Source organism: Phalacrocorax aristotelis, chromosome 3 (genome assembly GCF_949628215.1).
Source record: "Phalacrocorax aristotelis chromosome 3, bGulAri2.1, whole genome shotgun sequence".
Taxonomy (NCBI): Eukaryota; Metazoa; Chordata; class Aves; order Suliformes; family Phalacrocoracidae; genus Phalacrocorax; species Phalacrocorax aristotelis.
Genome location: NC_134278.1, coordinates 80,088,812 through 80,105,957, shown reverse-complemented (window position 1 = coordinate 80,105,957; position 17,146 = coordinate 80,088,812). Strand labels below are relative to the sequence as shown.

The window sequence follows — 17,146 nt, the reverse complement described above, 5'->3', positions numbered from 1 at the left end:
ACATTATAATTTCACCATTAGTGTTTCTTTCAATGGGAAGCTTTTCATAAAAAGGATCATTTTAGTTGCTCATATTGCATCTACATGCAGTGGAACCTCCAATTCTCACTGGCATTACAGCATACAAATTCATGTTAATTCACAAACAAATATAACTCATACCATAGCCATTAATCCAAAAGCCCAAAAAGGAAAGGAGTGTTTACATGACCATGGAGAAATATAATTATGCTAAAAATGCATCATCACTGTGTTTTAATAAATGAACTAAAAGTAATATAACTTTTTCACTTAAGGTTGAGATGATTAAGAAAACAGACAAATACCCGACTTGTCAAAAATCTCTGCCTATATTAGGGACAGGAGAAAGGAAAAGACCAAAAAAAGCTAATAATGTAGTATCGCTTCCCCAAGGAACTGCTCAGTCTGAGGAGTTCACTGCAGCAGGATAACCACTAACTGAATAAAGTGGGTGGCTACAGGGAAAAGGTTGGGTAAATATATTTAAATTTAAAAAGGTCTATCAGTTTTAATGCCTGGAGGCAACTCTGTACAGAGTCACCCAGTCTCAGGCAGGGCAACTGCCAGCAGGGGCCGGGAACAACCTCTCCGCCCCTCACGGACTGTTCTGAACTGTTAGCTTGGCACCCTGCTCAAGCACTCACTGACAATAACCACCACCACAGAACACTGGAGAGAAAAATAAATCCAGTGCAAACAAGGTGTCACTGCAACAGGACTACAACTCTTCCAGAGAACTCAGTCTGGAATATGGCAATGAGCAACTTCTCTGTGTGAGCTACAGTCTCTCTCCTAAGGGTGGATCCCACAGTTATACGCTCAACCGGTCACACACCTGATCAGCACAAACCCTCCGGCAGAGCTGGCAGGAGTTCCTGCAGTCGTTCGCAGGGAGGATACAACCGTGCTCCCCAGCACTGACCTTGCCTGGGTCAGTCACAAGAGGTGCCATGCTGACAATATCAGCCTGACAGTCCTGAGGGCTCACGTCCTCTCAAAGGCAGCATCAAAGCTGGCGACCAGCCCCTACATCAGCGCTGTCCTGTCAGTCACAGGATGCAGTCTCAGCACAGTAGTCAAATAACTCGCTTCAAGACCCACAAAAACAGCAGCACTACTGCTGCTGGCCTGCAGCAGCCAAGCTCACGAGCACACTGTGAAACAGCAGGTCTTGCAGGCCAGAAGTTCCCAAACTGTGATCCTTAAACCTCTTCAAAATAGCAGAGCTGTCCTGGATGATCACAACAGCCTAATGCCCAGACACATGCACAGCAACCTCCAAACAAGCACTTACACGTGTCCACTGACCAGCAGGATCTAACTGCAGAGCCTCCTTGTTTTCACACTTGCTCTGCTGCATCCATAATAGAAGAGTACAGCCAGCAGCAGGATTCTCCTCTAAGCATGGACAGAGTGTGAATAATCATCAGGACTCATTAAATGGGATGCACCAAAAGGAAGAGGGCTGGGGTCCTGATTTGGTGGGGAGAAGTTTACATATTGGAAGGTTGGAAGATGCAAGGGAACTTCACCACGAGATCTGAGTGGGTGATAAAATGGTGGTGGCAAGAGGTGCAGGTACCTGATTGGAAATAAAAGGTTCCAAGCTTGCAGTAAGGACAATGTGTGGCAGGAGAGTGGGGACAGGAAGTTTTACTCTTCTTTCACATCTGTGTGGCAGAAAAAAAAAAAATCACAAAGGTAAGAGCTGACAAGCAGCTGTGAGATTCACTAATTTTTTGAATTCCTGGTGTAGAGAACGAGAGCCAAAATTAAACAGCCAATTCCCAGTTGTGCTAGAAAGTTGTGATGCTCATCATCTTATTTTTGTTGCTTCTGGACATTCTTGGCAGGACAGAATAAGCTTGCAGAGGTGGTTATAGGAACCTATTCAATCTTCTCCTTGCTAAAGTCCAACTCTTCTTTGCTTACAGCGACCTCCTGCTCCCTCTTCTGCCGGGCACACATTTCTAATCCAACACTCAGAAAACACCTTTTTATTTATTTCACACTGCAAAATTCCACCCATTTTTCACCAGAGCGGTTATATTTTCCTTTTATTTTTAGGATTTACAGTTTGTCCTGTACACAGACTTTGGGAAACACATACCAAACTGCAGCAAATCAATAATTAATTTGACCGACAAAAATATCCAGCAGGCTCCCTCCGACTCCTAACTATACATGGGCAGATGCCAAATAAACCTCTTGATCCAGAGCCATTTAGAGCTCTGTTCTCTGGAAGCCATGCAGGCTCAGAAACAATATGTTTGCAGGCATAGGTGTTTATATTCTTGCACATCCTTCCTCACAGAACGAACCCTGCATATATTCCAGTCAACCCCTACATGTAAAAGAAAAGGAAAAATGGACCAGCATTGAGCTACGTTTTTAATATCAAACAGCAACCATTCTGTCAGACCAGTGGGGAAACTAAGAACAAGAACTGCAGCACTTTCCCTACAACCAGCCCAACACCTGCATTGCCCTGTACAAACAGGGCGCACGAGCATTCTGATGGACCTCAAGGAGCGCATGTTGCAGTGACCCAAAGCAAGGGGCACAAAGAAGTGGCTAAAATATAGTGTCAAACATAACAGCAACTGCCTTCCCCAACGCAGGAGATGAAAATAGACAAACACACTTCTGCTCAATGAAACCAGCTCAGACAAAACGGATTCACTAGCTACAAAAGTCACAACCAGCGTGCCTAATTGAGGCAAACATCATCAGACATCCTACTTATCCTTAAGGCTGTCAAAAGTCACCACTACCGTCTTAAGCAGCTTTTACTATTCCAGATGCAGATATAAGTTCTGCAAGGATTTTGGCAGGCCCGCTACCCAATGCGAGAGGGGGCAAAACTGCTAATAGTTACTGTGAAGCGTTGTTAAAAGGGTTATTCTGAAAGCTATGGCAGAGAAATACATGCTGGAGGGTATTCGACAGTTCATACTCTTACGTTCATCAGTGATAGCAAATTAAAAGTGGTCTTACACACTGAATGCACAGGACTGGAGTATTTAAAAAAAAACCTCCAATATGTTAAGCGCAGTATATCTCCAGAGAAATTAGGTATTGACTGCATGCCTCAGTGAGTAGAAAATCTACAAAAATCCATAGGAGGCATGGATCCAAATATTACTTTTTAACACTAACTATGTAACAATTTTTTAAAGGTACACTGGGTGCAGATATATTTCTCTTTAATTATCAGTCAAGAAACAGAAAGGTAATACTGTTTATACAATATGGTCTTTAAAAACAAATACAAGGAATATACTCAAATACTATGCTAAAACTAACAATGTGGTTGTGCTGTATGAAATTTGCATAAACATGAAAAGGTTTTAAATTTAAAAACCTCATATGCTGGTTGCAGTGAGATCCAGCCACCAAATACAGGAGTGCTGATGGTGTGGGTCAGTTCCTGTGACAAAGCCCAACTGGGGCCCTGACTCAGTTCTAAGTGAACTCTAGAGATCGATAGGGGATGTAACTGAGGTGTTTGTGGGGAATACTTGCAACACCCTATGAGGCTGGAAGCCCCCAAGCAGCACTGCAGCACAGACGAGCCCGCCTGCAGGGCCCACACAGCCTTGGTGGAGCACAGGTGAGCCATGCAAAACTAAAGACAAAACCAGCATGAAGAGCCAAGACCTGAGGCAGGGCAGCTGCTCCCAACCTTCCCCAGCTCAGAGCTAACTCCTCTTCAGTTCCAGCACAAAGTCAAAGCCACCAGCAGCATCAGTGTACACCAGCACACAATAAAGTAACTTGTTTGAAGGCAGCGATTCGCCGTCAGCTGCCACGAGAATGGCATATCCAACTCAGCCCTTACCAGTCAGGCTGTCAGAAGAAAATGGACTAATTCTACCACCCAAAAGTGTTACCATGCAGTGGCCTCTGGTGGGGAAACTTTCCAGATCTCAGTGGACTGCATAACCTCCAGATCAGATGAACTCCATGGAGAGCTTGGGGAATAAACAGGCATGCAGCTGGAAACACAAGGGACTCAACTAGGGAAACACCAGCATTGACTAGAATTAGTGGAAAGTGGTTGCATTCGGTTGGCTTTATGCCAGGAGGTTATCAGCTGTAAGCACTGCCAAGAAGCACTTCTGAAAGCAACAAATTCATAATCTAAGTTTCAGCATGTACCTCAAATCGCTGTGTATCTTCGGGTAGGTACTTGATGCATAAAAGCAGAGCAAGTCAAAATGTTCTCATTTGTCTAGCTCAATACAGCAACTGGTACTATTCAGGGGTTTTGAGGTTTGAGGTATATTTATGTTGCTATATATGCTCAGGAAATGCCCTCTGGAAAGTATCTCATTTATATAAAATAACATTAAAAAATTGGAACTACATTCCAAAAGTATTGAAATAAATATTCCACCCTCAAAAACTGGGTAACACCAGAATAAAGGCTGCCTGTGCAGCTTTAATTTGCCAACAGTGAAAGTCTTTAAGCACTTTTCAGAAGAGCACCCCACCTCACTTGGTACATGAGACTGTGCTAAGAGTCAGTCATGAGTCGGGGTTACAGGAGATTGCTGAGCAAAGCAGCCCTGTGCCCCAACTGTTGCAAATCTTTTAGTATCCTGAAACCTCTCTGCAACTCTAAACCTCACAACAAGAGATGAGATGAGGGAAAACACACGCTGCATTCTGCCATCTGGACCTGTGCAATGTCCGACGGAAGTTGCTACAGGTGCGTATTCTCCCTGGGATGTTGACAGACCTGCTGCAGACAGGAAACTGGTGATTTGACCTTAATGGTTTCAGACTGTGACAAGGTCAGAGCTGAAGCATTTGGTGTGAGTAGTTTGGATTCTCTGCAACATACCGGATATTACATCATGTTCTGCAGGCTTTTGTGGCAGGAGCATCAGAAAACTTGTAGATTTTACGTTTGCTGCTATTAACAAGCAAAAACCTTTCAAGCGTAAGATGGGGTTAAGCTCCCTCAAGCTATCTTTCTGAGTATTTTGTTTTCTGCAGTCCTCTCCTTTTCACCAATTCCATCGTGGTTTTAGCTACTTGAGGGGGTAACCCACTTGCACGTGCACACCCTTTGCCATCTAAGTCTGTAAAAATTCCCTGCTCTTGCAAATAAAAGGAATTAACTGTCCTGAAATCACATACCCGTCAGACACCTGTCCACTGGACAAACTGGCTGCTCTAACTACCCAGCTGCCAAATCCCAAACACTCCAGCTTCCACCTATCCTTCAGACAGCATCCATATCAAATACTAGTACACAGCCACATTGCTCACACTACCAGGAAAACCAGCCAGAGTCAGATCTCCAGAAAATGCACTGTGTGCCTGGGAGAGCTAGAAGAGTCTGAAACAGATGCCCTCTTCACCACAAAGTATTTTTTAGCAGGTGAAATTGTGCAATTCTCTTAGCAGCAAATACTTGACAGTCTTATTTCATTTTTTCTAATGACCAGAGTTAAACGATTGCAGGTTTTAACAGCGCCGGCAAATTATCAAGACCCTCTACATTACATGGTCAATGGTCCTTTTAATAGAAAAAGCAATAATATACAGTTGTTTGTGCCAACTAAAACTCGTTAGAAAGTATTAGTTTAAGGTAACAGTTCAGCAGCTATTAACAAGCACAAATTTCTACAGTTATCGCTTGTGACACTATGATCCTAACAAAGCTGGCAGCAGAAAACTATTCATTTTGTTTTAGAAGATCTTGGGGGTGAGGGGGGGTGGGGAATAGGGGAAAGAAAAGTTAACAAAAACACTGTTTCATAGCAAGAGTCAAAGTTTTTCAATAATCACCATTTTTTTCACTAGCATAACATTAGAATTGACTTTTTGTCTTGCTGACATAGCAACTAAGAAAGTTGTGTTGCATTGACCATATTGATTGTGAACAATGCAGCCATCAGTGGGACTTTGCACCATATATTTTCAATATTGACCTCCCATTCCCTTTTCCATGGCTCTATGGGTCTGCTATTGGATTTGGACTGCTGTGTAATAAACAGCTAAGGTTTAATTAATGGTAAATGAATACAAGACATAGGTTATGACTTTAACTAATTAGGGAATTGTTGAATTAAGTCTGCCTTGGAATGCAAGGCAGTACAATCAATATCCAATAAAAGGACTATGTATGTAATTTACCTGCAAATGTGTTTCCAATACCATCAAAGTGAGTTTAAATAAGTAAGATATATGAAAGGCTACTGGAAAAAGATTTCGAAAAGTTAACACTTTATGGCTTCAAAAAAAGGTTTTTCTCCTTGCAGGAGGAATGTCATCTTGAAATATCCTCTCATAACACAGATGGTGACACTCAGGCACAGCTCTCCCTAAAGGACAGTGCAGGCTCGAAACATTTTTCCTTGACAACGCAACATTAGCAAATATTGCCTCTGCCAAAGAGAGCGAACACAAACCAGTGCTCCCAACATGAGCCAATTAGGTTTAACGGCAAGCTCTTTTTCAGGGACCTTGGTCCACCTTCCAGTACCATACGTGCAGCAGCCTTTCAATTTTAACTGTGCTGCTCCCCTTCCCCCACCAGCCCTGGAGAAGTGGTCCCAGGTACAAGAAGAGGTCACCGTGCAAGGGTCTGATCAACCCGGAGCATTCCCCAAGACTACTTCTATTGTATACATCAGCTCACACAGACTGATTACTCATTCTGTAATCACTCCTCTGAAATAAAAAAAAAAAAAAAAAAAAAAAAAAGAGAGAGAAACCTACCTACTCCCTTGTGGGCATCTATGCTGGTAAACTCTATTGTCCCATTATGGCCCTTCCTAGGATTTTCCTGATACTGTTTGTGGTTCCCATTGGGACAATATCTGTAGGAAAGTCCATAATCTGCAAGATAAACCTGGAAGACATGAACAGACAAATGAATAATGCTTTTGTCCTTTGAAAGTATAACCTTTATAATTAAGTCTTAAGAAACTGATAGGTTAAAGACAGCCTTAGATCTAAATTTTATTAAACCAAATGGTGCCTCAGGATAAAATATGTACAACTGGGGGCTATAACAGCTGCCCTCCCCATTTAAATCCTTCCACTACTATACTCTTATTTCAGAGTCGAGCAGAATTTCAGTCTTTTTATTTTGTTCCTAAGCTCTCTCCTCTCCAGGTGGGCATCTAGACATCATAAACTGCAATATGCCTTTTATGTATCCTCACATTGCTTATGGGACCCCTTCTTCTCTTTACTTAAACAGGCACATACACACTGCCTCCAAGTTTTCCATCAGGTGAGACTGTACAATTTCATAACAGCAGTGCAACCTAGAAGCCAGAGGAAGCAAGAGGCAGCAGCTTCCCCCAGCTGGACTGGGCAGTTAGGGCTCCAACACTAACAGGGACCATGACCACAGAGCTGCTGGGCATTAGCCTAACCATAGTCTCATCTTTTTCAATGTCACTGTCAGTAACTTCATATTGGCAATAACTATTTAAACATAAAGCAGAGGATAAATCAAAGCAAAACAGACTAGCCTACCCCCCAAGCCCAGAAAACACTCTTAGTAAATACTGCTGAATTTTAAAAAGGCACAGAACCAGACTTCCCTCTAAGTTACTCTGAAGCAAACCCATGGAGCTAGATCAGTGTAAGAGAAAAATATGTGGGCCCCCACTGCATATATTGCAGCAAGCTCATGCTTTCTGCCACATTTACCTTCCCATCTTGGCACAGGGGATTCCCACCCTCACCCCTGCCCCCCCCCCAGATGCTTCACTATAGCTACATAAATAACCAGAGGGAGGAAGACCCACAGTCTGAGGATCTGGGAGATGCACTTGCATATTCTTGAGACTTTACTGTGAAGGTATTAACGGACTTTAAACTTAGTCTTGCTCACTTTTATGGTATCTGAAGCTGAAAACAGAACAGCTCAGGAGAGCTGAATTCTACTTTCTGTTCTTCTGCTGCCTGTCAAGACAAACCCGAACATGCCGTCTGGCTACTATGCCTCTATTTCTCTATAGAGATAGTGCACGCAGTACTGCATCCATGTCAATCCTGCCACTCACATAATTTAGATTAAGGGCACAAGTCTACTCTATGAAGTTCAGATTAACATGTTCTACCCTCCAACAGGGGTGGACTTAATACATGCACATGGTCAATTACCACAGTGTGTCTGACAAGCACTAACTTGTTGAAAGCAGCTGGAATTTAATCACAATCTGTCCACCCCACAGTATCCCATAGGTTATTTTCTCACTCTGTCATCTTCATGCTCCCACTTGGCCTTTGCCCCTTACAGTGACCAGTTCTCACATTAGGTAATTGCTTTTTTTATAAATATCTAAGTACAGTTCTTTCACTTAAAAAAAAAAACCACCACAAAACTACAGACTGCTATTATATTGCCAATGGAACTGATCTCTAGGGCAAAAGCTAAACCATCTCAAGGCATATAGAGATCATTTCTACTAAATCATACTATATTATAGAGAAAACCTTTGTCTTTTTCAAACCTTAGCTTTGTCTCCTCTTTAGCTAAAAAAATAGTTTATAAAAGTCTAAACTAAACTCTTCTGGCACTCACTTTTAATTTAATTATGTCACTCCTGGCGGAGGAAAAACATAAAAAAAAAACCCTCAAGAAAACTTAACGCACTATTTTGTAGCACATTCTGTTGAACTACTGATTCCTGTTTGTGCTCCAGGCAGCTTCCAATCCTGGGATGGCTGGTCTCTTGGTTTTACTGTTTCTGCTGCAGGATCTGTGCTTATTTGGAGCGTGTAAGTTGGAATGCAGCACTCATTTCCTGCAGGGTGATGGCTTTTAAGATTACCGATTATGTTTTTCACCTGACAGACTATACAAACTGTGATACAAGATTAAAGACCGTAGGCACATTTAGAAAATCTGGGACAAGGCATAAACTTTGTTGGGTTGACCGATTTGATTTTCTCCTGCATCCGTTCTCCAGCGTATTCCTGATGCTCTGATACCTGTCCTAATTGAGTCCACAGTCAGTGTGAGAGAACTAATTTAAACTACCCTAATATCAAGTTTTGCTAGCCTTCTGCATCCATTGTGGGCTGGGAAGGAGAGGGCAGGCTAGAAGGTGTATTCTTCCCAGGCTAAGGGGTACATTTTGGATTTTGCTTGACTATAGATTTCTGACATGTACAGTTGACCAGACACAGTAAGATGAACACAGAGCAGATTTCAAGCTTTAAAAGTTCAGGCTATGCCTTATATTAAAATGAGATTTTAACTGTTAGAAAAAACAATACGAGAAAAGCATCTTCACCAGCTCTTTGGTTCTGTCTGGGCTGGGAACGCTAGCTTGTGTGACAGACACTGTCATATGACAGCCCAGCCTTGGTGGTCTTTCAAACTATCTTAACAACAGGGCATCTAGAAAGTAGCCATGAATATTTGCTAGTCAAACCTAAACCATGTAAAAAAGTTACCAGTTGTCTTACAGATAAAAACGGATTAAGAGCACATAGGTGTGATTTAAGCAACAGGTTTGCTTAAAATACATTCAGCAGTAGTACCAGCAGAGCAGTTTTCAATTTATACTGAAAAACCCCTCTAAAAGGGAGAAGCAGCTTTAGGTTCTCCTGCCTTGACTGATGGTGGCAAGACCTAGAAACCAAGAAGCAATCACTTCTTAGGGCCACTTGCATGCAACCACATCATCTATGATTGTACCATGTCACAATGGTCATGACCACAGCAATGTTCACATCATGACAACCAGAAGTTGGTCACAAGTGTCACTGTTCAGCTTACTTCTAGATGAGCCTTTTGTCACCTCCACTACTTTCACTCCGATTTTTTCCACAAACATGTAAACAATGGTAGCCTCTCAAGGCAAAGCCTCTTGGCCACCACAAAAAGTCACCCCCTGCAGCTTGTACAAACCAGCGATGCACTGTTACAACCTTGCCACAACCATTATCAGCATGACTACATTATCCTAAATTACCATTAATTTCATTTCATCACTTCTCATTATAACCCTTTCATCATTAAAAAGATACATAGTTCTTTATAGCTAGTTGTCACTTTTTGATACTGTAACAGCGTGCCCTTCCAAATTTTCTCAGCACACAGTGGGTAGAGGTAGTTAACGAATTTGTAGGCTGTTGGGGATCTTTTAAGGGTATATGGAGGGGGAGAAGAAGATTAGTATTAAAGAACATTGAGAAAAATTAAGTCAGTGTTAGTAGGTGTTTCAATACCATAAATATTTTTCATGTGCATGCTTTTTTTCTAGGAACAACAAAAAAAAGAGTAAAAAGAAAAAAAACATATGCAGAAGAAGATAAATGACATTTGTAACAAGAAATGGTAACATGGATGATGAAGGTACAACAGTGACATAAGCCTAGAACAGGTGGGTTTAGCTGCGTTACATTGTACACTCTGTCCCCCACACTTACTTACTTTAACTCCTCTTGTTTTGTTCAAGTTTCTCTCTTTTACACATCCCAGTCTGCACTAGGCTCAGCAGTGCTTAGCACGGTCTGTTATTAATAGATTTTGTTATAGATTAGAAGCCAGATTTCTGAAGTCTTCACACTTAATTTCACGCAAACATGAATATGCCCATCTTACTGAAGCGAACATCCACACAGGCACAAATAATTATTTATGTGCACAGGCAACCAGCCATATATTCAGCAGTCCTCTTGTCCTTTCTGTGCATGACTCCCTCACGGTGCTTTATATCTTAAGTGTTAAATATCTGCTAAACATATAAAATTCTTACAACTTGTATATGTTATGATATATAACTGCACTGATCTGGGAAGCCATAAGCCTGGCACTTCGGATTACCGTGGTATTCTCTTTATCTTGAAGTACACATAGGAGGAGATTTATTGCTGAAAGGATAACAATACAATGATTTTCTTTGTACATTTTCTTTCCAATGGTTCCATTACCAGGCTTATGTAATGCACTGTAAATAATTAAGTAGATACCTACTAATAAGAGGCAGATTGGTTGCTAATGGCCATAGAGCTGTCAAATTCTGCTGGACGCTATGCTACAAAAAGGCTAAAGATGGACTGAAGTCCATCTTGGGACAGGAAGTCTTAAGTATAGTGTTTGGGACAGAAATAGTATCTTTCACAAAACAGAAGCCAAAGGAAGAAAGGAGGTTAAAGAAAGGAGAGAGGGGGATAAATTTTCTGTGACATGTCAGTGGCAAGTCCCGCTGCTGGAATCGATTGAACTCCCATGTATTTGGGCCACAACTACAAAAAGAATGAAACCAGTGCAAGCAGTTCTATCCAACTGTAGCAGTATGACTAATGAAAGAAAATTTAGGCCATCTGATTGTGAAGCTATATCTCAACTCAGGGGCATAGTCAGCATCCATGAGTTAAAATTCAACTGTTTCTGTATGGTATCTCTGCATACTATACCCTTCCTAAAAACACATAAAGGGGAACAGAAAAGACTTTAATTTTTCTCAATTCATCTGCTTTTTAGCAAATCTATCGTGCTGGACTAAAGATCAGGAATCACAATGATTCATCTCAAATGAAAAATAGCTCGAAGCTGGAATTGTTTGCATGCCTGTTTTTCCCATACAATCAATGTGTGAGTTCTGTATCTTCTCTGCTAGTCCACTGAAAACTGGTTTCAAAATATTAACTTTTATGACATTTTTGTATTTTTCATTTTTCCTTTTCAGTTAGTGCTATCTATGATAATCAAGTCAGAGTTTTATTTTGTAACTATCTTGTCTAAGAAACGCTTAAAATCAAAATCAGAACTGAAGTGCAAAGGCAATTAAAATTTACAGCTTAAAAATATAAATAGGCAACTTCCGGTGCAGACTTGAGCCTGCAACACTGCAGCATGTCTGCCCATATATTCGGGGGGGGGGGGGGGTGCGGGGAAGAAAATACTACGAAGTAATTGTTTTGAAGAGGCATCCTTCCAATCCTTATTTCATTTATTAAAAACTCTGGTTTTAAGCTCTCGTGTAGTGACTGTTTGTCCCTTTTAATAGTATCCCAATTTAAGTGAGTTTAATGGATTTGAATTTCTCTTTTATAGACTCTATATCAATAATGCTTATTCTGCTTTATCATACAAACAGTTACTGCTACACACCGAATTATCTTTAACTCACCACAATACTGGAAGAGTGCTTCACTTGTTCCGTAATTTATAGGTTTGACTACCTCAAGTTTTCTTTCAGGCCTGTCTGAGATTCATGGGCTGTGTACTTCCCTCAGTACATCACTCCTGTTCTGTCAGTCATTGTGCTGGGTCCATGTTCAGAAACATATTGACTAGAGAATTGATCTTTTGACCTGTAACTCAGTGAATAGCCTTGCTCCCTTCTATTGAACAGATCTGCAGCGAGCTGCTCTTTGAGGTCAGCTGATTCTGATCTTCTAACCATTTCTAAACATCATTTGGAGGTCACAGAGTGACAGGACCTTTACTTTAGTTGTTTCTCTGCCTTGCCACAGAAGGCAGGGGAAAGCAGTATGGATTTCATGCGTTCTTTCAAAAATGGGACTATGATATTTATTGGCTGTGGTCTAAATTTACCAGGTTAATCTACAGAAGAGAGAGAGTAGCAACAGAAAGTCTAACATAAAAAAAAATTGTTTTTTGGAACTACGGAAGACAGTGACAAATTCACACATAAGAGTACACATGAACAGCAACTAAACGACAAGAAAATGCAAAGCTGAGTATAAAGGTACCCATGCTTTTTTGGACAGAGATTTATGACTCTTCACCAAAGCAAAATATGGAAAGAAAAATAATATATATATTCAAAATATAAGATAGTAGTTATGGGTTTCTTTTTTTAAAAAATATAGAATTAAAGAACACTTCCAATTTATTTTCTCTTAAAATCCTAGACCCTAAAGAGCAAGAACCCACTAGCATAAAATTCTTAACAAAATCTCACTACAGAAATTGTTAGGTCAGACGGCTTTATTATGCCAACTCACAGTGGAGCTACAGGTCTCTCAGCTTGTATTCCTGAGGCTGAGCTGGAGTTTGACACTGGCTAGATGCTCTCACTCCCTATTTATTTATTTACCTCCCATATCCACTGTTTAAAAACAAAATGAAACAAAAAAGGACCAAGGCGATCTAGCTATCCACCATTTCAGCCGAGAGAGACACTTGGACAAAATACTGCACTGGCACTTGGTTGCCATCCAATGCCTGAGGTTCTGTCTGAAGTTTCTAAGGTTAGTCCAAATTGCCAAATTAAAATACAGCATCTCCTACAACAGTTTAGAGGATACAGGAGAGGATATTCCATATTATTGCCATATTTAGTCAGCAGTAACATGCTACAGAGCTTCCCAAAATACTGTTCTGGTAAATAAGTAACACATTCAGGTCACCAGCATGTTATAAAGACAGCTTGCTTTGTAGAAAAGGAAGTTGCGACATCATGAAGGAACATAGGAACTGGACACATTGGGAATAGGAAGACGCAACTTTCATGGCAAAATTACTTGCAAATTAATGGCACATGCAAATAGCCAGGACATGACAAATGCAAAATCATCTGTGCAAGTTCCCAATACCTGAATCTATGCAAGAAAGTGTCTAGTACTGCTCCTAACCAAGGTAAAGAATATTTATTGAAGTACGGGGCAGACAACACAGAGTCAACAATTCCAGGGGAAGGATATTCAATTATTGGCATATGCAGATTTTACAATTTTAAAGTTTTAGCTGTGGTGCTGGTGAGAAGATTCCTTCTTTTCATGCCCCACAAGCCACAGAGCATATGTGTTTCAAGATATTGTGCAAGCTGTGGCTGGAAAATTTTTTTTATATTTGACCAGAAACAGTTCCATTAGCCATCTGCCCTACTGAGTAAGCTAAATATAGTGCATATTACCTTAAAACACATCTAGAAGTAATCATCACTGTCTACATGGGTGTAGACTGGTATGGTATAGTTATCATGGCTTCAGTGAAATCAGCAGACCTGTGGCCACTTGCAGAATTTCTGGAGCCTGTGACTGGGAGGGTTTGTCTGAACAATAACTGAACAGGTCTAAGTTTTCTTAAGCGTACAGAAATGAAAGTTTATTTCATACCTTACAAATGCAAGCATTAGATATTCTCTCGTTAGCTCTTCTGAATTAGAATGCGAACTTTTAAAAATGTTTTATAGAATAATTTCAGCAGAAATGAAATTTTACTGAAACAAAATTCTACATGAAACCTCTCAGCAGTAACATACACTTTGTACATGCTGAACTAAGAGCTACTTAAACTGGAATATCTATTGATTTCTTTTATTTAATAAATATAAGTTATATTTCCACCTAAAACCTCTGTCTAGTAACTCACAAGTACCTTATTTTTTATCTGTCAATGAATTTACTACTCATGAAAACCAAATACTAGTACAGGACAATCTTCATGCAGACAATGTGAGAAACAGGTCAGAAAATCACCCCACAATCTGGCTAATTCAAAAGCAGCTGATCAAAGTCAGCTACGCGTCTTAAAATTTTATGATTACTGTAAATGGACACTTCCAGAATGATTTCAATGTGAAAAACAACAACATATCTTGCTGTCATAAAAATACACAATAGCCAAGACAAAAAAAGTCATTTGAGTTATGTTAATGGGTTTGGGTAGCAGATCGTTTTGCCTCTAAATAGCCTCCTTCTTTGGATTCAGCAGGCTGGTAAATGCCATAAACTGAGATTATGTACTGGCTGCTACCACAGCCTAAAACATGGTTGTTTTAAACAGCCATGATAGTTTGAAAAAGATGTGTTTTAGAAGGCTGAAAAGTTAAATTCGACTCAACCATTTAATTTGAAACTTGTAAAAAAGCAGATATAGTTCAATGGTTCAACCTCCAATGGCAGTGAGCTGTTTTGCGAGATCTATTTCTTCATCACTGCAGCAGAAAAACAAAAATTGGAAGAAAAGGAGAAATATTGCTTACAGGTAATTATACTTCAGTAAATTAGGGATGTCCTTTTTCCTAAATGACACTTTTTTCCGAGAAAAAAGCATACTTAGGTTTTATTAACTGAAGAAAAAAAAGACACTGTAAGAGCACATGGAGTATGACAGGATCAAAAGATTTGTTTCAAAACGTTTCACCAGAACACTTCAATTTCAAGGCTAGCTTTAGGCTTTAGAGTGTTAGAAAGCAGCACCCTTAATCCTACTTACCTGTGATACCCACTACAACGAGCAGGACATAAGAGTTAGCAGCACAGAAACACAATTCATGACAGTATTTGACAGTTACACCTTCCCAGGAATGAAAATACAATGGGCCACATCCTTACACTCTACTAAAGTACTTCAACTGGCATAAGCTAGCACAGCAATTAGGTCCTCTAAATTACCCTCTTGATCAGTTTATCCATCCACACCAGTTACCCAGTCAGCAGAGCACAAAGGGAACAAAGCAGAGTTTTGTCCTGCTTGCTTCTCAAACCTCAAGCTCCACAGAGCCACTCAGATTTGTAGTGAGAGGATGTGAATGTTCATGCATAAATGTCTTTTAATAGGTGAATTATTAATGCAGAATATACATGATACTATTAAACAGTTATAAACGCATTACTGTGTAGATTAGTGAACACGCTTACCTCGTGTGGATTGGTGTAGCCCAAAAGTAGATTTGCTGCTTTAATGTCGCCATGAACATACTCATTTTCATGTATATATTCCAAAGTATCCAACTAGGAAAGGATTTAGAACAGACAAAATATCATCATCTTCTCCATTTTGCCCCTACCACCAAATATTCCTCACTTATAAAGTGAAATCAAGGGCTATACAGACCGAGCTGACAAATTTGTTTTGCGTTAGAGCACAAGGACTAGCCACTCCGTCCAGAGGATCTGTTCCCACCAGCACAAAGCTGATGGCAAACCATAAACAAGCTGTACTTTGCCACGAGGTATCCCTGTGTCACTACCTATGAGTAGCAGCTTTTAAGGTCACAAAGCAAGAATGAAACTAGAACTTTATGAACACTGGAGGAAATGTTGAGAACACCAAGCTCTTAAAAGATCATATTCAATCAGTCCTGAAGGTTTATAATATATTTGATCCTGCCAGTCATGACCTGCATTTCATGTCACCATCCCCTTGCACCATCATCGTCCTTCAGCTCCTTACTGAGGTACAATAGTTCTGCCATTAAAAAACACGTTTGCACTTGGCAACTCATACAAAGGACGATCTAATCCTGGCTTTTGGAGAGTACAAAGACTGTTACAAGTTTGTAAATTATGTGACTACAAAAGCCCTCCACCTTTTTTTTTTTCCCAATTATTAAGTTAAAAGGAACCTTTGGAGGTGTCCAGTCTAAACCCCCTGCTTCAAGCAGGACTAATGTAAGTTAGATTAGGTTGTACAAGAGATTGAATAGTTAAGTTTTAGAAGTCTCCAAGGATGGATGTTTCACAGCCTCTACTCCATTCGCTGTGCAACTCTGTTCAGTAATAGCAGTCTTTCACAACACAAATGATATTACAAAGGAGCACGTATACAATCTTCCATTAGTATGTGCCAGCCTATGCACATTTGGAAAAAAAAAAAAAAAACCAAAACCACCCTAATATTTGCAGACTAGCCTAAACCTGTACAATCCTGGCCTGTACAGTGTGTTCAGCAAGCACACTGAAAATTTTGCTTTCAGGCATGCAGTTGTGAACTTTGACAAATATGGATGTCTAATACAATACTGTTCAGACGGGGGGGGGATCAATACATGTTAAAGCACGTGAGAATAGGCTTACACATCTCAGTCTAGATACACATTTTGAACTGTATGGTCTGGACGTTGTAGTTAATAATTAATCTATTTTAAAAAAAAAGATTAAAAATAAGAAAATACATAGCATTTACACATTTATTTCTAAACTCAAGAGCTACCTAAAGGAACTATATTAGAATGATCATTTTCTACTTGAACTCAGCAAGTTCGAGACATAGCAATTTCCTTTCTCTCTCTGTACATACCATTCGTGCCCCAAGTTGCAGAACAGTCTCCTTCTTAAATCTGCTTCCACAATCTTCAAAGATTCTCTGAAGGTCTTCCCCCAGTCTCTCCATGACCATGAATCTATAGCTACATAAAATATATAAAAGGGGGGGATCCTTTAA

At 40.2% G+C, this 17,146-nt stretch overlaps 1 protein-coding gene across 2 annotated transcripts in view; it reads right to left on the bottom strand.

The window, feature by feature from the left end:
• Positions 1 to 17,146, bottom strand: part of VRK2 (VRK serine/threonine kinase 2) — a 46,340-nt gene that overhangs the window by 16,318 nt on the left and 12,876 nt on the right. For both annotated transcript variants that reach the window (XM_075088150.1, XM_075088149.1), the window contains exons 6-8: positions 17,003 to 17,111; positions 15,622 to 15,714; positions 6,757 to 6,889 (exon numbers count right to left, since the gene is read on the bottom strand). In XM_075088150.1, coding sequence (XP_074944251.1) covers positions 6,757 to 6,889; positions 15,622 to 15,714; positions 17,003 to 17,111 — 335 coding nt within the window. The remainder of the gene's footprint in view (positions 1 to 6,756; positions 6,890 to 15,621; positions 15,715 to 17,002; positions 17,112 to 17,146) is intronic.